Consider the following 19513-nt stretch of genomic DNA (forward strand, 5'->3'; position numbering starts at 1 on the left):
ACTTCATTGAAGTTTTAACTTTGTCCTTTTTTCAGTTATTTCCTTTTATGACATCATTATTGTTGTTGAAATAAATTGTCATTTGTGACATTAAATAGAATCCAGAAAATTAGAAATATATAAGAATATAGAATAAAAGCTATATATGAGGGGTACAAATTTAATGTACATTGTTAAGGAACTTGTGTTTGTGTTGGACTTTGTAAGGATTAATCCTGGTGTTATATAGGCCAGAAAAACTGCAAAATAGTAATTTCAAGAGAAAAACGAGACAATTTTATTGCTTATTCATTAACAAATAATGACATAATAGACAATAAAGACAAACTGGTGCTGTTGAACAGGAGTATTATTATAAGTATTTTAAGTAAACTGAATATCATCAGACACAACATTGTTTTAGTTTTCCATTATATGCTTTAACATGTAAACCTGCATTTTTGTCTTATGTGAAGAATTTCTTTGTACTTTGCTTTAAGATGACTTATTTATAATACTCTTAGTTACACTTGTAAAAAACATGGGCAGTCAAAGCTTCTAAATCTAATCACAGCTGCATTATTTGTACGTGACCTTGGCTGATTTATCGTCTAGTGACCAACAGGCTGTAATAACCTACAGTGAGACAGAGCATTATGACTGCAGGTCTAAGATTTACCTGTGGTGGACGAAGGACTCAGAAATGTGGAAATACTCTACAAAGTAAAAGTTACAAGTAAAAGTCCTGCACTCAAAATCTTACTTTAATAAAATCACAAAACTAGTATTATCAAAATATGCTTAAAGTACTAAAAGCAAATTATAGTATTATGCAGAGTGGCCAGTATCATAACAATATAGGCCTGTATTACTGAATTCTACCTATTCAGATGTAAATCTCACTTTAATGCTGTGCCTTGTAATTTGAATTACTTTATACTTTATACTGCAGAGTATTTCCAGACAAGGATTTAAATCAAGTTGCATCATAGTAGATACTATTGAATGTTTGACTAATTCAAATACGTGTAGTGGAGTAAAAAGTAGGCAACAATATTTGCCTCTGAATCATTTTGGAGAAAGACAAAATGTCCCAGAAATCCAAATACTTCAATACTACTACTTTAATTAGCAAGTACAAGATGTATTTCAGGAAATACTTGGAACATAATTCAAACATGTACAAATCACAAATACTAAGTTTCTGTGTACTTTTCCCATTTCACTTTACCATCTGTAGTGGCACGTGATTCTTGTGTTTGCGGCTGTGCTCTTTGATGTGGAGCACGTGAACAGGCAGAGGCCCTCGAGACACCGTCATTAGCGGAGCACACGTTTATTAAATTGAGACTAATTAGCTGCTAGCAGACTTCATAAATATGACCTTTTATCGCAGCCACAGTTTGTTATGGTGACATTTCCCACAGGCCGACAAACCGCATCATGGCGTTTTCCCTGGTGAGTTAGAAACGACGTTACTTTGGTGAACCAAGTTGGTTTTGGGGCCATTTTCACGGTGTCACTTCACCTTTTTCGTCGTTTTCATGTTTGTGCCTTGAGTTTCTTCCTGTTTTATACCGAAAGTACCAAACTCACCAAACTGGTTAACAGCGGCCTTAAAATGGGTTTTCACTTGGCCCCATGTGTCCTGACCTGGAGGTGAGCTTTCCGCATGAATGCTGGATTAATTTGTCCTGGTTTCCTCTTGTAGAGAAACGATCCCTGCAGACCAGAGAGCCCGGACAACGAGTCCCCGGCCCTCTCCACCTGCAGCAACGCAGACCTCTTCCGTAGGATAAACACCATGCTGGGCAACGCGCTGGACTTCACCGGTGTGTGCACCACACCCAACAACTCCAAGGGGAAGTCAGACCTGCAGTATGGTAAAGCCCTTGGTTACTCACACTGGACTCGGTGTCCTGTCGGTCCGTGAATACATATAGGAACCAGTCTTTAAATCATGAAGCTTTCAGGTACTTTCATCTTATGAAGGTCAGATGGAAAAGGGCGTCATGATAGTCCAACATCATGTCAGTGCCAACACATGGCAGCTATACTGGGAAGCTGCAGCAGGAAGTTGTGACACCAAGTTTATTTTTAATTTTCCACTCCAACATGTTTGGTTATAGTAATGTACAATAATGTTGGTTGCCACCGATGGAAATGGAGGACTAGAGAGGAAAAGGAAGAAAAGATCCCAGCCTAGTTATCGATACTCCTGCCCTATGAACACGTTGAGGTTGGCACCTGCAAAATCTTTGCACACAACTTTGCAAACAAATTAAGGACTGAATGTAGTTTAGGTTGTGAAAATCCAAAACCAAGTCCATTTGTCAATCCAAGCTGTTTTTTTTATTAGCCAACAGATGTTGTTTTAATTGATCAATCACAAAACTTCCAATTCCTCAAGACCAGAAAATCCTGACCTTCCTGTGATCCGTTTGCGATGGTTTTGGTCTTTACAGTGAAAAGTTTCATTCCCACCGAAGGAGCCACTTTTAACTGTTTCCCACCAAGGCAGTTCCAGAGCCAGTGCCTAATTTTGAACCAGTTCTTTGCTTTTTAACAGCTGAAGAACTGGTTCTGGTCCAGTAAAACAGGTTCCAACTTAGCACCAACTCTGCTGGTCTAGAAGTAAGAACTGCTTATGTCAAGACCTGCGGGGTGGGATTACTGTGACCAATAAAAGCCAAGTCCTAATACAGTATTCAGCATAAACAGTGGGTTTTACAGTGTAACTATTCTACCAAAATTGCAGTGGAGTGTCTTTGACTGAGGTGTATACAGTGACTTTAATTACCTGGCTCTCTAACCTGTGTTAAAGCAAACCAGGTCTTAGAAGGTTCACATGATGAACCAGCTCTGAACTGGCACTTAGTTTGTCAGTGTTTTTGTTTCTGAGCTAGATTCTCCATCAGTTGCACCTCTGTCACCTTGTCATTATCATCTGGCTGCCAGCAGCTGATTCATGCTGCATCACTGGTCCTGCAGCATTGCAGTAATTCTGAATGTTCCCTTTTTGCCTCAGGAGTCAGGTTTGCCAAGATGTATGCTCAGCATAGTGGTTCGCCTTTTCTTCAATTGTAAATTTGCTTAAGACATGTCTGTGATTGTGGCTGCTAGTCTTGTTTTGGATGTTATACTACAGTGTTGCTCAGTTTGATCCAAGCAGAGGTACAACACATTTTATGAAGATACACAACAGAAAAGTAAACTGGATCTTGAAACGGAGGTAAATGTGTGATGTGGCCCCATCCACCCCTGCTTGGTGTTGCTGAATCAGCTGGTAGTTGGAAGGTTTCCAGGCCTGGATAGAGGAGGGAGGAGCTGGCTGTGCATATTGCACTAGCCTCATCTGATCAGTCAGCTGCTTCTGCTGTGACGCTTTGCATGCCTGTTCTTATACTGTTTGTGACAGCGCTCTATTCACCAACTCAGTGCAATAGTTTGAAATGAAATTTTAAGTCTGAAGCACTTTTAGTTAAAGTCTGCTGAGTCATTCATGCCCACCTCCCATGCTGCTTCACACCATGCCTCTGTAGCTCTGCCCCTTTGCCTCCCCCTCCCTCCTGCCTGCCTCTGTGAGCTCACTCAGGAACAAGGCTAGACAGTGTGAGCAGCAGCAGCAGTTACAGTGGCAGCAGTGACGCTGTCTCCCACCGACTCAGATATGGTGCGCCTACCAGAGAGGAGAGTACTTCTATCAACAAACCAATAGCTCCGACAGGAATTTTTCATTACAGTTGTTAGGCAAGGAAGCAGGGAGGTGTGGGGGGAAAGCTGATGTCATTAGCAGGGATGTGCGAGTGCATCAGCAGCCATGTCACGTGCTGTTAGGTGGGTCAGTGATGCGGACGGAGATGCATGGCAGTTGCACCAGGCACAGAGGCAGCAGGTTAGCTCCCCCATCAGCCAGGGTAGGGGAGATATGGTGATGAGGGATGTGGCTTTTTTTTTTTTTTGTTTTTGTTTCACTTCAGAAACTGTTTGTGAAGACTATCGCTGTGCTCTTTTGTATGTAAGATTGCAACAGTTTTCTTTGACTTTCTAACTCTTCCCTCTCTCTTCCTACATCTCTGAACTGGATCTCTGTCTGAAGAGTCAGACCTGTCTGCAGTGGGCAGCAGGACAATGTTCTTCAACTCCGGTGGCATTCCCAGCTCCCAGGAGAGGCCTCTGTCCAGGGGCCCACCGGGTGTTACAGACCTGGGCCTGGGCCTCCAGTCTCTCCGTCTTTCTAGCTGGGACAGACCCTGGAGCAGCCAGGAGACGGACACATATGCCTCCCCTTCCCAGGTTCAAGCCAGCTCAGCCTCTAGTAAGTTCCAGGCCTTTTGTTTACCTGTGTTTAGGATTCACAGCAGAACCTGCAGCTTGGTCTTCTATGTTTAATACTAAACGATGTCCCAATCTGCTTGGTTTTAGTTTTCTCAAGAGTTTTATACTATGATCGCAGTAGATATTGTAACAGCCGAGATTGTTCCTTTATTTGTGTAGCCCTCTATATTGAAATGTATGGTGGTTAACAGCAGTGTGTTTCTATGTGGGGTACAGACTAGTGTCACTAGGGAGGATGATGTGGCAGTTTTGCTTTGCTACATCTCTAGCAATTCAGCAGGCAGAGAAATAGCTGCTTTCCTTTCCCCTGAACCCTCATCAGCTTGGTATAGCCTGGTTCTTCATGTCTTATTACCTGTTGATCATACTTCACATGCTGCTGTTTGAGAGCAAATACATAGGGTTTGTCAGAAAACTGGGAACAATTTCACATAGCTATATAACATATTTGAACTAAGATGAATACAGACATGTAGGCAGTTGGGACATGGATGTCTCTTGTGAGGTGACAGACCCATTTGTACAGCTCAGCCTATAGTGTTTATTGCTTCATGTCCAAACTGACCTGGCATAACTTCATTTAGAGCCTTCTAAACTGGGCCTGCAACAAAGTGGGACAGAGCTTTGAATGCAGCCTACAACTGAATAATCCCTCAGTCTCTTGTTGAGTTACAGGCTTCTCACAGCTTCCAGCTGAATCACTTGGCTATCATGAAGGCAGGCACTGGTTCTGATAACAGACTTGAGAAAGGTGTTGAATGACTTGGCCTCCTGTAACTTAGCTATTGATCTGGAACAGATTCTGGTGAAAAGATATATGCCTTTCCCCTGTGCAGTCAAGTTACAAAACACCAAATATAAAACTGAAAACGCTTCAAGTGTCAGCTTGACTTTTGAGATGGTTGCCAGCTGCACATGAAGTACTCTCTTCACTTGCAGATTGTGGAAATTGCTGCCTTTCACTTCTCACGACTTAATTTGGGCCAGTACATTCAGCACACAAACCCATTTTTTGTTACTTTGCTCATTCAGTTGCAAAGCAGGCTGCCTTAAGGAAAAACATTTTAGAAACTTGAATTGCGATGCAGCAAGGCTTCTGACAAATCGATATGGCTCTCTAGACTCAGCACATGCATCCTATTTCTTCACTTTGGCCATCCACTTGCAAAATTGAGTAAATAAAACAGTGAAGGGGTAATATTACCATGGTTACTTTTATAGATTTCTCAACTAGAGATGTCTCTGCAATACTGTATGTTTGGTAATTGTTCTGTTTCTACAGTGCGAAGTATACTGAGCAGTCCTATCAGCACTGTCCATGGGAAACCCTCGGGCTACCTGCCCCCTGAGTCAATGAGCCTGACTGCTGACTTCCTGGAGAAGTTCCCAAGCATGGCTCGCTTGGCAAACCGTCTGGACTCGAGCTCTTTTTTGGACTCTCGTTCCAGCAGTCCTGAAGATTCTGAGACCAGTGGCTTCAGCTCTGGCTCAGATCACCTCTGTGATGTGCTAGTAAGGCAGATAAAAACCTATTCTGTACTAATTCATTGGGATTTGTGTACTTTTTTTTTTTTGCACCATTAGGGAACACTAGATCTTTCAGTGGTACTGATGGTATAATTATAATAAATCAACCATTGGTGGACTTGTCTGAGTACAACTAAAAATTTCATCATTTTTAACTGAAGTTTTTCACATTATAGAAGGTTTGTCAGTCCCTTTCTCTATTGATGGTCAGTTTTGTCTTGTCCCTGCAGTCTACTTTGCGGATTTCCCCTCCCTTGCCTTATCTCACAACAAATATGCAGAAGGATCTGCTGCGACTGGGTTCCCGCCTGGACCCCCAGGACTCGAGCTCTCCTCTGACCCCACAATCCAGTGCCAGTCCCACACCTTCAGCCATTTCCCGCCGCTGGCGTACCAGCACCCCATGGCCTGGTGCAGATGTACTTGATCAATCAGATGATACGTTCAGCATTGAGAGGGAGGCCCGCCTGCATAGGCAGGCTGCAGGTAAATATCTAAAATTCAGTTCTGATTATGTTTTGGGGCCCTGGACAAGTTTTGACATGCCCTGACATTTGTGCTTTTTTTCTTTTAAACATATTAATGGCTAAATTCTGATAACACAGGACAAAATGGGCTACAATAATATGTGAGCAGCAAGTTTATACATGATTGTTTTTGAGAAAACAGTGGTTAGTGAAAGACTACAATTTGTCACTGAAATAAGACCATAAAACAATATTAGTTCACAAGACTTTTGAGAAATGCATCTTGTAGTGTAGTGTTTGCTTCACAATGTGAAAGTCATCTAAATGCAAAGAAAAAGTAAGTTCTATGAAGTTTGAGGTTTTGTCATTTCTCAGGGGTGTGCACATTACCTGGTTCACCTCAGATTGTTTCCATAGGAACGGTGCACTAAGTATGAGGTGGGATCAAATTAGCTTTAATGAGGTGAGATGGAGAAAACGTACTTTTCCTTACTTTCATATGGATTAAAGTGATTTTTTTTTTTTTTCCCGATTTGAATTGTCAGAAAACATTTCAAGCTTTCTAGCCATATATTTTATTTTTTTGAGACAAGTATTTGCTGAGATTCTGGTTGTTTTATTTGTCTGTGGAGAGATGACTGAGTGTGCACGCTTTATTTTACAAAAGCCCAGCGTTTTGAGTGTATACAACTAAAACTAGACCCTTTACAGATTCGAATGATACATTGCTTTTATCTGTACGATCAAAACTGATGGAGTAATTTAAGTTTGTTTCAGCGTTATCAGGAGATGATGCCACAAAATGTGCCGGCGTGTTCGTCGACCCCTGAGGGTTAATAACGTCACTACCCTTTAGAGCATTACAGCTGTTTTAATAACATGTGGTAGTTGTGTGTTTTGGTAAAGATTTTACTTCTGAATTTTCTCTTATCAGCTGTAAACGAGGCCACGTTCACCTGGAGCGGTCAGCTGCCTCCCAGAAACAACAAAGATCCTCTGTATTCCTGCAAGGTGTTTCTTGGTGGTGTACCCTGGGACATCACAGAAGGTAACTGTTCCTGTGAACAGACAGTCTGCTTTAATTTCATTCTCAGACCACTTTTATTAGCCTTAAATCCGTACTTCATAAATTCCCTGTATTTTTGGTTGGGATATGACATATGTGGGAGTGGATAAAAATGGTTCAGAAAATAATTTTCACTTGTTACAGACCAGTGGCTCATGTTGTAAACCTAATGTAATGTGAAGGTTTGGAAGTCTACATCCATTCAATTTATTTTCTTAGCTGTATTATCCTTTTGTTACAAAATTTGATAAAACAATGTTTCCAATGATAAATTACTGAAACATCAAAGATTGATTGAAACTTGGTTAAAGTGGGTCTTCACATGACAGAGTTTGGGTTTAGCTGTTGGTGTCCACTTCTATTTCAGCTGGCCTGATCAACACCTTCAGTGGCTATGGCCCTCTGACTGTGGAGTGGCCGGGTAAGGATGGGAAGCACCCACGCTGCCCTCCCAAAGGTAATGTGGCCAAAGGTAACAACAGGCTGGTAGGCTATTTTTTATTCTCCCTGGTTTCAAGGTGGCACTGTGATGAGCACATGGTGTGTTGGTGAGCTTCGATGTTGATAATTCAGCTCTAGTTATGGATCTGGTGGAAAACCTGGTGATGGGAGAGGTCTCACACTGTCATCCTTTCAGAAAACAGGCTTTGTAGTTTGGCTTTGGTTGATTTTTGGATTCAACTCACTGGTTTTATTTATATATGATTTTCATGTTATGTAAACAGTGGAAAGATCACAACTTCAAGATTTTAATTATGATCAAAGGTTAATGTGTTTAAGAATAAATACAATTACTTGACTGCACTCCTTGAGTTTGTTACCTCTCATGAACATCTGTACTAGCTGAATGTGGATTAAAAAAGTTGGTTGGGGGAGGGACTCTTCTGGTGTTTGCCATTCCAAAATAAGGGGGTGTAAACATTTGCACTCAGCTGCTGTATTAAAATAAAAAAAAAAAAACGGCCTTGGATTTACAGACACATCATTTGGGTTGTTGATACTGAGGGAATCTTAAGAACCTGATGATTCTCAGGAATGTCCAGGAGTGTTTGTAGTTCTCGTTACTCCTGCCTGATCTGAATCTGGTGTCTTTTCTTGTAATTATTTCCTGTCCAGGAGTGGTTGTAGTTCTCGTTACTCCTGCCTGATCTGAATCTGGTGTCTTTTCTTGTAATTATTTCCTGATCCTAGTTATGAGATGGTCTCAACTTTTATTCTGTAACTGCACTGTCTATACAGATACAGCAGGACATTGCATTAAATGTTTTATTGTAATTTGATAATGCTAGTCTTAACCCCTTACTGCCTAAATTTGTTATACTAAAAAAAAAAAACATAATCCCCCCCAACTTCAGCTACATTTAGACCAGGAGCAGTTTGAGGTGAATTCGTAACAAGTCTACAAGGAGTTAAAAATGGTGGCCTTCTTATTTGGTTTTAATTGTAGTTGCTGCCTGCACATCAATAATTTTGACATAGCCTACATGAATCTCACCAGAATACTTCAGGGGCCTGCTGTTTCTATATCCTGAAGTCCTTTGTTGTTTGCAGGCTATGTTTACCTGGTGTTTGAGAATGAGAAGTCTGTGCGAGCACTACTCCACGCCTGCTCCCAAGACCCATTTCACCCTGAGGACAACAGGGAGTACTACTTCAAGATGTCCAGCCGCAGAATGCGATGCAAGGATGTGAGTAGAAACTAAACCTGTTTATTAGTTACCAATCACTGCTTACAGTAATGTAATCCAACACCCAGTCTTGTAGTGTACTCTGGTTTGAAGATCAGTGTAATGAATCTGAATAACTTCAACTCCCTCTGGATCTGGACAAAGTATCTTGCCTGGGGGACTGAATGTTATTGGTTTTAAAAATTCAGTGTAGACCAAATGTGTAACTTAATAATTAGTGATTAAGCTGATAGTTTTAATTGGTTTACTAAAATGTATTAGACAAGCTTGATAAATAAAAACTAGTTACTGTCAAACCTAAACTGACCTGTGTTCATTGGTGCACAACGGTTTGTCACAGCTGTGACATTAACCCTGTCCTCCCTGTCTTCCTCTTCAGACAGTCTTTGCGGTAGCTTCCCCCCCCCCAGTGAATATCACCTACATTAGCACAATGCACTTCATGTTATGTTGTGACATTGGTGGCAAGCTGATGCCAAACACATTTTAAGCTATGAAAACTTCATTTTAACATGTTAGACAGCCCTCCCACATATTGTTGCTTTGAGTCTTCATGTCCACCTGCTGTTTAGCAGCTCCCCTCTTGGCTAATGCTTGTATTGGCACAGTGAATGCAAATGAGATTCAGTAAGTGATTAGTTGGCCAGAGCTTAATGAATCTGTATAAAACATTGTCACACTGCTGTAAACTATAAAATCTAATTAGATTGTCTCAGCAACAAAGGTATAATTTAGTGCAGGGCTCGACAGTAATGCAGCAAACTTAATTGGAAGTTGCTCCCTCCACAGTGAGGCTGGATATGAAACTTGAATACTCAAAGAACAAAGTGGAATGTGGCAGTCAGGACTGAATAATTAACTGAATTTTACCCCTCTCCCTCTGTGGCTAAGCTTTTCAATGGAAAGGAAATGAACCTCCCTTTCCCCTTCCTGGTACAGGTGCAGGTCATCCCCTGGGTGATCTCCGACAGTAACTATGTGCGCTGCCCTGCTCAGCGTCTGGACCCCAGTAAGACGGTGTTTGTTGGTGCACTGCATGGTATGCTGAATGCAGAGGCGCTGGCCAGTATCATGAACGACCTCTTTGGAGGAGTCATGTATGCTGGCATTGACACGGACAAGCACAAGTACCCCATAGGTGAGACTGCAGCCATTTTATTTTTTTCTCCCCCTCATATTGAGCAATAAATGTAAAAGTAAAATCCAGTTTGTGTTTGTGCATGTAGTTTGTAGAAACTGAGTCACTAATTCAGCAGATTTGTTGGTTTGCTTGAGTATCTTTAGTTTCCTTTGGTGTTGAGGTTTATCTTTGTCTGCTCACACTGCTTTCTAAACATGTGTCTGAAGGAGAACTGACAGAAAATGGTTTTCTAAATGTGTTTTCTTAGAGTTGCCATGATCACTGTGTTCAAGGACACATTTTAAACCACAGAACAAGTGCAAGGCCTTTAGAGTGTGTGTTTACCAAAGGAACAGATTATTACTAACTGCTTGTTTTACAGGCTCTGGACGTGTCACTTTTAACAATCAGCGCAGTTATCTGAAGGCTGTGTGTGCAGCCTTTGTGGAGATCAAAACCCCCAAGTTTACAAAGAAGGTAAGATACTCCAGTGTATGTACTTCCTGTTAATCATGTCAGGGCTGTCTGTACAGTGATCGTCTTTAAAGGCACTGGTGCTTAATTGGCAGGTTCTTAATTCTTTGGCACCGCACTATGCAACTTTTCATCCACATGTTGTAATTTGCTCAAATTCAATAATATTCACTCGACTGACATGGAAAACAAACATCCAGTGAAACTGCAGCAGGTTTTCTTACATTTTGTGTAGTGTAGAAACTGAAACACTTGATTAAGCGCTCTTATATACGTCAGCGTGTTGCAGTCATTCTTCAGTGGTTTATTGGCATCTGTCTGAGCAAACCAGCAGTGTTTGTGTAAGTGGATGGAAACACACCATTATTAGCAACTTCCTAGGCTGATTTTCTTTTTGGTGAAAATAAACACCCACTGGATGGAGACATGAGCTGTGAACTGAGCAGTGACTTCATCTTGTCCCTCAGGTCCAGATTGACCCATACCTGGAAGACTCCATGTGTCAAGTTTGCCTTCGTCAACCTGGGCCTTTCTTCTGCAGGGACCAGGTCAGTAGAAATGGTTTCAACAAAAGCTTCTTGTATGTATTCTTGTACATCTGGTTTATTGCTTTTTTTTCTTCATAGTTTTAATAGTTTACCTTAACACCTGTTCCCAAAGCTGGTTAGTTTGATGCTTGCTTTAAAGGATTGACATTAGTGCTTGTATTTTCTCATCTGAATAGACATCAACAAACAATATTACAATAAATATAAAAATGTCACTACTGCAAAGACACAGGTTGTAATAAGCTGGAATCGTCCTTCAAATTTTGCACTATGGTGCATGAATATTTATCCACGTCAGAAATGTCATTAGTTAAGGCATGTTACAATGTGCTCACTCACTGTCTGCTGACACTCAGGCCTGCTTCAAGTACTACTGCCGCTCTTGCTGGCACTGGCAGCACTCCATGGACATCTTGAGCAACCACCGGCCCCTCATGCGTAACCAGAAGAACAGGGATTCCAGCTAGAGCAGATCCAGACCCTCTGAATGGCCAGAGGAAGAGCCCCTCTCTACAGGGTGAGGCTGCCCGCCAAGAAGAGCACGTGTGCCAAATGTCCCTCAGTACGAAAGGCATCATGGCACGTCACCAGGCATTTGGGATATCACTGTAGAAAATGTTCACTTTTGCACTTGCTACATTTTTGCTGTTGTTCAGTGGCACTATGCACAGTGACCTTAGTGGGAGAGACAAGGGGCCCTTCACACTTATGCATTTTTCCCAGACTTGTGGCCAGACATTGATGGGAGTCAGCCTAAGGTTAAGTGGATAAAGTGAATGAAAATGCCTTTTTGTTTTGTTTTTTTTTTCTTTTTGGTTTACATGTTGCATAGTGAAGAGCAATCACGCAAGTCTCATTGCCGTTCATTGGCAAATGCCATACAGTGCCTTTAAATTTTTATTTTTTTTTCCCTCCCTTCCCAACCCCCAGTTGGCATCTGTTTTTCCTGTGCAAGCCAACTGGTGTTTCTTACTTTTGGGAGTTGAATGTTGGGCTTCATTTAACCAGTCGCATTTCAGACATTTTTACGCAGTTTTTTACTAATTTGTACACAAACGGTTTTAAGTCATGACATGACAATTTTGAACAGAATTCTACCAGGCGGCTGTTTATGGAAAACCCCCCTTTTTATTTTTTCCTATTCCTCATACATTTTGTCTTTTTGTTTTAATCCCCCTCCCCTCCTTCCCCTCCTCCTCCAAATCTCAACTGAATGGGCACAAAGTATTGGAAGTACTACTTCAACTTGCTTTGTTGGCCTAGTTATATTAAATGTAATAATACTGGACATGCTTCAACTCATAATACACCATTTCTCAAGCATTTGTTGGATCCCGTTGAGACTAGAGTGAACATGCGATTGTACGTAGTTTTGAGTTTTGCACTTTTTAATTTGCACGTGTGGAGAGGTGGCAGTGGTTTTTAATCACTTTTGTACATCAGCGGGGGGACATGTCTATGTTAGAACAGCTGCTTGTTTCCTGTTGAATGTAAGAACTTCCACTTCGCTGATGATAAATTAATCTATCCAGCGCTTGAGTAGACCCAGTAAATGATTCCATGCTTTCTTATCTAATTTTGCCTTCCTGTTCCAGTTGGGCATAAATGCATAATAAGCTGTGTGCCAAAGACGGTGTGTCTTTTCTTTATCCATTGTTTGTCACGCTGAGCTTGTTGTCCCTTAGCCCAGCTGCTTTTTAGAGTTTTGAAAGTCTACCTCATTGTGGTCTGCCAAGTTTGCTGCTACTTACAGTTGTGGAGTATGTTCAGATTGGGCACAATAAAGGTGTTTAAGCATAACGGTCATGTCTGGACTCTTAATTAACCACTGTGCTTTGGGTTCTTTAGAAAACCAGTGCCTACCTTTTTGAATTGACTTAGTGTAAAATTTCTTAGCTGAGGTTTGAGCAGATACAGTAGGTTGTAAACGTGATTTTTAAATGCTTGTCTTTTCAGTGTCAGCTTGCTCTAAGGGTGTATGCCTATACAATGTTTACACTGAACAGTCCACATTACACCCACGAATAAAGATTAAAACACATTTTAATCTTTATTCGTGGGTATTTGGAAAATTGTAAAATTTTATCCATTTCAGACAATGTTCAACAGTTTTGAGTTGGTTATGGAACAAATATCAATGTCGGCTTTTGTCTTGTTTATATCAAATGCAAATAGGCTTGAACTAGGTATTCTCATAGTACATTTTATGTATTTTCACAGAAAACGGGTGTCTATGGCAGAATCGACTCAACCAGCTGGTTTGAAGTGCTCAGATCTTCATGCAGTTTTTGTTCTTGATTAGTTGTTTTAGCTTTTAAGACCTAAATTTTGTACTATTGGATATAATTTAGATAAGTTTTAATTAGAATTCTTAGTTTTATGAACATTATTTAAATTGAATTTTTTTAAAATCTTTTTTTTAGGATATTACAGGTTAGATTACTAAAATAGGGTGTATGCTATGAGACAAGGAAACCCTCCTCTCCTTGCCTCAACCTCAACTTAATCCTATTTAAAATGTACCTGCTACTATAATCTGCCTGCAAAAACAAACCATGCAGAAATACAGGAAACAATGGGAAAGTGACATTGGCCTTTACATACAGTTCTTAGAAAAGGCCATCTGAATTTTAACATTTTTCCACTGTCTGAAATTCTAATGTAAACGTTTTTGCACAATTTTAAAGTCCTGAATATGTGGATGCCAATGTGAAGATAAATATCAAAATACCGGTTTGCATGTTAATAGAAATTACAGAATTTATATAATTTGTTCTGAAGGTTGACTCAATATGTTCATCCTTTTAATTTGTTATACCTGACATTTCCTGTCACTTATGGGTTTGTATGCTTGTGCATGGGTTGCAATGCAGGAGTTTTTTTTTTTTTTAACACAAATGACATCAAATATCACAAGAAACAGATTTTTCCATCCTGTTATGTGGCTCGGTCAGTAAGAACATGGCATGTGAAGCTGTGATGAGAGGTGTGACTAGTGGGTTCAAATCCAGCTCAGCTATTTCAGTATTTTCTGCTTTGTACAAATAGTGAACAGTAGAAGTTCGAACACTGAAATCATTGAGCAAGAATTAGCTCAATGGGTTAGAGAGCTGCTTCCCTGTGCAAAGCAGGCTCAAAGAATAGAGGTTCAATTCCAGTGTGGGATAAGAGGGGAAAGCTTGGCAGTAACCAAAGATTAGAGAGTACAGCATGAGAAGGGGGATGTGTTCAACAGGGAAAGGGATAGGTCTGATAGATCCCAGTACATGTAGTGTGAGTTTACCACACAGTGAGTCTGATACTCAGGAAGCATTAATCCACCTCTTTGTGCATAGAGAAAAGACTTTCAACTTATTCTTTCAATAATTATGTCTTTATTAACATGGTTATTACATGATACTACAGTCCTCGTGGGGTTTTAAAATTCATTCCAATAACTGGCTGAGTGACTTGAAGTTTGGAGAGGCCACCAAAATCCTACAAGAGACAGAAAACAAATTAATGTCTTATCAGGGGTGTCAAACTCCAGTCCTCAAGGGCCACTGTCCTGCTTGTTTTCCCACTATCCCTTCACTTGCAGCATCTGATTGACTGACAACACCTGATCCAGGTAATCAGCAGTGAGTACAGCAGGGATAGTGGGAAAACAAGCAGGACAGTGGCCCTTGAGGACTGGAGTTTGACACCTGTGTCTTATCATCACATGCTAGATATAAATAATTAGCCCTGTCATTAGCTACAAGGCTGATTAAATCTAGGAAGCAGTTTTGATAAATCCTGAAGCTACAATGATTAAATGAACAACCAGCCAAGAGAAAATTAAACTATTTTGATCATTTAAATGATGAATCTGTTTTCAAGCAGAAAAACCAAACATTTGGTTCGAGCTGTAACTAATGATTTCTTTATCAATTATGTCAATGAAACATCGACAAGCTGCTGAAGGCGAAACCTTCAGGTGTTAAAAGTCGAGTTTTGATTCTGACTTTGAAAGAAGAAATTGGATAAATGTGTCCTGGTCTACAACAAAATATCTCTCAATAAGAAAAGCAGACAAATGCTTTACACTTACGAGCATCTTGAGCATTTCCTTTGTGTCTGGATCCACCTCGATGAGCTCCTGATCCAGAGCAGAAATCTAGAGGATGAGACGACAACAAATTATCTTCATGAGCTTTGTCTTTTCTACAATGTCCAACCTTCCAGAAATCATGTGACAGAGGCAGTCGAGCAGTTTAAGGTACTCGCTCTGTCAGTTACACCTACTGACTGCTTTCTTAAAAAAAAAAAAAAAAAATCACCACCAGATTAAACACTACAACACATATGTGAGCTGTCAAACCAAACCACAACAGCTTTGTCAACTTGTGAAACAAAGTGTAAAAACTGACCTCTGGGACGTAGTTGTCCCTCCTCTCTCTCTCCTCCTCCTGCAGCTTGATGGAAATTCCCCTGACTGGGCCGCGCTGGATCCGTTTCATCAGGTGTGTCACGTACCTGAGTCACAACAGGGAACACACGGTTTTATGAATATGAAACAAGCTGACAACAAAACGCTACTACAAGGTGATCTCGCTTGGTGGTAGCGGCCCCAGATGCCCAGAGCAGCAGGAACTAATCTGCCTTAATTTGCTGTGTCAGAATGACATCTACAATGAATACAAATTAAAAGTCTTGTGGACCCAGTGACTATAAATATAAAAGGCACATCTGCACAGAAACTAACCTTTCTACTGATTTCTCAAACTCTGCAGCTGATTGGGTCAAACAATGCGTGAACAGCATTTAGAGCTCTTACTCTCCTCTGTGGAACTAGAAAACCATTTATACGTTTCACTGCAGGAGATAAGTGGGGTCTTAGGCATGTTTTTGGCCTCTTTATTCAATTGTCAATTAAATGTGCAAAGCGGCAAATCAGTACACACTTTAGTTGAATTAATCAGGATACATTTAAATTAAAGCTACATCAATTATAGCTCAAATAAGTATGTTTACCTTAGTCTGTTTATTAAAACGTGCCAGTGAAACAGCACCCCCACCAAACAGCATTTTCATTAAAGGCACAATGTGTAATATTTAGCAGCAGAAATGGAAAATAGTTTTACTAAATATGTTGTCAATCACCAGAAAATACCAACTGCTGCCTTTTCTTAATCTATAAATAAGCCTTTATACCGTATATTCTGGACTACAAGTCGCACTTTGTTTACTCCTTACACAGCGTGGGCTTACTTATATTTGTATATTTACAGTAATTTTGTTGAGTAGACACTAGTGTTAGATTGCACTCTTGTTCATGCTGAACTCTTTAACACAACACTTCACTAAACTGTGTCAGCTTTTATCAAATGAACAAAACCACATGACTGATGGTGTCTTAAGCTTCCCCGACTTAGAGGCCTTTTAAAGTCTTGCAGCTTAATGGGCTGAATTAATGGAATAATAAGAGACGATCACTGGGTAACATGTTGATGGACTCATGGACTCTAGAAAGACATACTCATGAGAAGATTTCCATCAGGTGTCAGGTAGTAATGTCAGAAAGTGACAGCACCGTTTGATGAAGATTCTCCCATCACAGCACATTTTGACTCACATGCACTATAAAGTTAACATGAGTTCATAATCACACTGGAACGAAAGTACTTCTAATATAGCACATTCATATTTAGTAGAGACGCACCGATCGACCAGCCAGTGATCAAGAAGGATGGACTCAGAATTGGCACAACATGAAACATCGGCCAATTCCGAGTTTATCCTTTTATTGCCAGTGACGTGATTGAAGATGACAAAAAGATCGCAGTTTGTAACATTTGTGAGGCCAAAATACAACGTGGGGGAACAACCATTTTTGCTAGTAAGGCTACGTTATATTTTATTTCTAACTTTTTCAAGGCACAGAGCACTTTATTTTGTTGTGAGAAGATCCTGTAATGTTTAATAATTTCCTTTATTATGAAATAAAAATTTTCATTGAAAAATATTTCTGTATATGTTTTCATTAAAGTTCTTTAAAAAAAATAATCGGAATCGGCCAAGAAAATTGCAATTGGTTTATCTCTAATATTTAGGGAAGTCAAAAATATTTTACACACGTCTATGTGTTTTGGATGACATATTTTTATCATTTATTTGATGTCACTCTTTATAATTCAGCACTTATGAACACATGCTTCTTGGACGTTGAGACTGTTGAAGTTTTACAAGCCACCAGATGTCACTATATCTGTTCGGTCTGACACTACAAGGCTACAAATCTTTAGGCTACTGCTGACATGTACAAGGAAAACTGTCAATCACCACATCTGTAGTGCTGAAACCAGATGTTTGGCATTTCTGCTTGAAAACACATGATGATCATAATAATTGTCCATTATTAATCTCTGCTAATTGACTAACTGTCTCAATGGCTAATCACTGCAGTTCTGTGAACTAGTAAAGCTCATGGTGGGCTGAACAAATGTCCATCAGGTGCATGTTTCTGTTTCACACACACAAAAAAAGGCAGCGTGTTTTTTGTATGTCCACTTACCCTGCGATTTTGTTGCGCAGAGGCTTGCTGGGGATAATGGCGATCTCCTCGCACACCCTCTTGTTGGTGTGGAAGTCATTGCCCAGACGTGTGTAGTATTTCTCAATGATGACCCTGGCGGCCTTCTTGACCGTCTTGGTCCTGACTCGACCCTGAAGAAAAACCCAACATGAGACACTTTAATCAAACGCAGGCGACAACAAATAGCTACAAGACTAAACAGTGTGGCAGAAAATCCCATATGAGTTTAGCTGACCCCCATTACACTGACAGACTGGAGAGACTTTTGGTTGTGAGAGCAATGAGCACAGTAAATATCAAGTCAGAAATCAGAGGCTCACTGACACTTGCTCTTATAAAATATATGTATTTTTCCACTGATATAATTTCACAGCAGTAAACACTAATAATCTCAAATAAAGCATTAAGCGACTTGTTGACTTTAAAAACGTGGATGAGCAAACTGAAAAATCCAGGATCTGCTGGAGGAGAACCCTTTTTTTTAGGCGATTCACATGTATTAAGATTTAACTGGTTAATCCATCCATTCATTCATTTCCTGCTGCATATCCAAATCACATTCTTTATTTTCTGGGAAGCAGTGACAACTATGCAAAACAAATCCGTGCACCTCTAACTAACTGCTGCCTGTCACATTACAAACTTTAGCATTAGGGACCATTAGATTTGCTATTGAACAGGATGGAGGGAAAAGTCTGCACTCTGACACTTAACGCTGTTGCCTTGAATAAAATGCTGGAGCTGAAACGATTGATTATCAGTAAATATTAGAAAACGAAGGCAGACAGACTCCTAACCCCATCAAAAAGTTCATTTAAGACACAAATGTGAACAAAACTCTGATTTAAACGACGTCAGGTAAATCCAATCCCAAACCTCTGGCCTCATTTTAAATCTTATAACACTAACAGACGCTAAGTTAGCTAGCTGGTCAACACGGGAATATTTAGCCTGTATTTACGTTTATTTCACTCCAGGTGCATCGAAATGCGGCGTTTAGGAGACTCTGCGCCGCGTGTGCGCAGGATAAACCCTGACAGTGCTCAGTGCGCGGACAAACAGTGAGGATTAAAGAGGATCCTACAGGCTGATGAATGGAAATGATCTCTGTGTACGCACCATGTTGGCTCGGACCACCGGAAGAGAAGCGCCGGAGCCTCACACCGGAAGTTTATAGTTCACGGTCTGCTCGGGCGCGCCACACCGGGTAACACCGCCGACTGGCGGCTGGGGGTGAGAACTGCATGTGAAGGAAAACGCCACTGCATCTTTTAAATTTCTCACATTTCTCCAAAAGTTGTAGCTAAATTCCTGCGTTCATTATTTTTACTTGAGTTAATGTGAACAAAGTGCAAAGAAATGTTTCCCAGTGTAAAGTGGATCAGGACTAATATCCAGAAAAATGCTAAATGTTCTGTGTCTTACCAAATGTGAGGATATTTGGTTTGGTTCCAACGATGCTAAATGTTAATTGTGCAATTTGAAAACATCACTTTAGGCTTTGGGAAATTGTGGTGGGCATTTTTCTTCCCTTTTTCTTATAACAAAGGATGATTTACTGAACAATCAACAGTTAATCACTAATTAGCTTAATTCAAAGCTGCAGCCTAAATGTATAGTTGTGTATTTCTAATTTATTTATCTATCTTCAGAGGAATCAAATCAGGGAAACAGGGAAATCAGGGAAAAAAAAGAACTAAAAAAATATTAAAATGCAAGTCTGTACTCAGTTTTCTTTATCAGAAGTGTT

At 40.3% G+C, this 19513-nt stretch overlaps 2 protein-coding genes across 2 annotated transcripts; one reads left to right on the top strand and one right to left on the bottom strand.

Moving 5' to 3' along the window:
- Positions 1-3604: 3604 nt before the first annotated feature.
- Positions 3605-12928, top strand: cpeb1b (cytoplasmic polyadenylation element binding protein 1b). The gene is made up of 11 exons (XM_026320054.1): positions 3605-3874; positions 4079-4297; positions 5600-5829; positions 6075-6330; positions 7246-7359; positions 7745-7834; positions 8929-9065; positions 10005-10203; positions 10568-10662; positions 11127-11207; positions 11564-12928. The coding sequence occupies exons 1-11, from the start codon at positions 3844-3846 to the stop codon at positions 11672-11674; spliced, it is 1563 nt and encodes a 520-aa protein (XP_026175839.1). The 5' UTR covers positions 3605-3843; the 3' UTR covers positions 11675-12928.
- A 1633-nt stretch (positions 12929-14561) lies between these two features.
- rps17 (ribosomal protein S17) lies at positions 14562-18971 on the bottom strand. The gene is made up of 5 exons (XM_026319779.1): positions 18883-18971; positions 17743-17894; positions 15599-15704; positions 15280-15345; positions 14562-14684 (listed from the first exon to the last, which is right to left on the bottom strand). The coding sequence occupies exons 1-5, from the start codon at positions 18883-18885 to the stop codon at positions 14607-14609; spliced, it is 405 nt and encodes a 134-aa protein (XP_026175564.1). The 5' UTR covers positions 18886-18971; the 3' UTR covers positions 14562-14606.
- Between the last annotated feature and the right edge of the window lie 542 nt (positions 18972-19513).

This window comes from Mastacembelus armatus, chromosome 3 (assembly GCF_900324485.2).
Source record: "Mastacembelus armatus chromosome 3, fMasArm1.2, whole genome shotgun sequence".
Taxonomy (NCBI): domain Eukaryota; kingdom Metazoa; phylum Chordata; class Actinopteri; order Synbranchiformes; family Mastacembelidae; genus Mastacembelus; species Mastacembelus armatus.

Coding starts and splice junctions, on each gene's coding strand:
- cpeb1b (XM_026320054.1), top strand. CDS start 3,844: ATGGCAGTTGCACCAGGCACAGAGGCAGCAG. Junction 4,298..5,599: donor TCAAGCCAGCTCAGCCTCTA/GTAAGTTCCAGG, acceptor CTGTTTCTACAG/TGCGAAGTATACTGAGCAGT. Junction 6,331..7,245: donor CCTGCATAGGCAGGCTGCAG/GTAAATATCTAA, acceptor TTCTCTTATCAG/CTGTAAACGAGGCCACGTTC.
- rps17 (XM_026319779.1), bottom strand. Junction 15,346..15,598: donor GGGACAACTACGTCCCAGAG/GTCAGTTTTTAC, acceptor CTCATCCTCTAG/ATTTCTGCTCTGGATCAGGA. Junction 14,685..15,279: donor AGGAAATGCTCAAGATGCTC/GTAAGTGTAAAG, acceptor TGTCTCTTGTAG/GATTTTGGTGGCCTCTCCAA.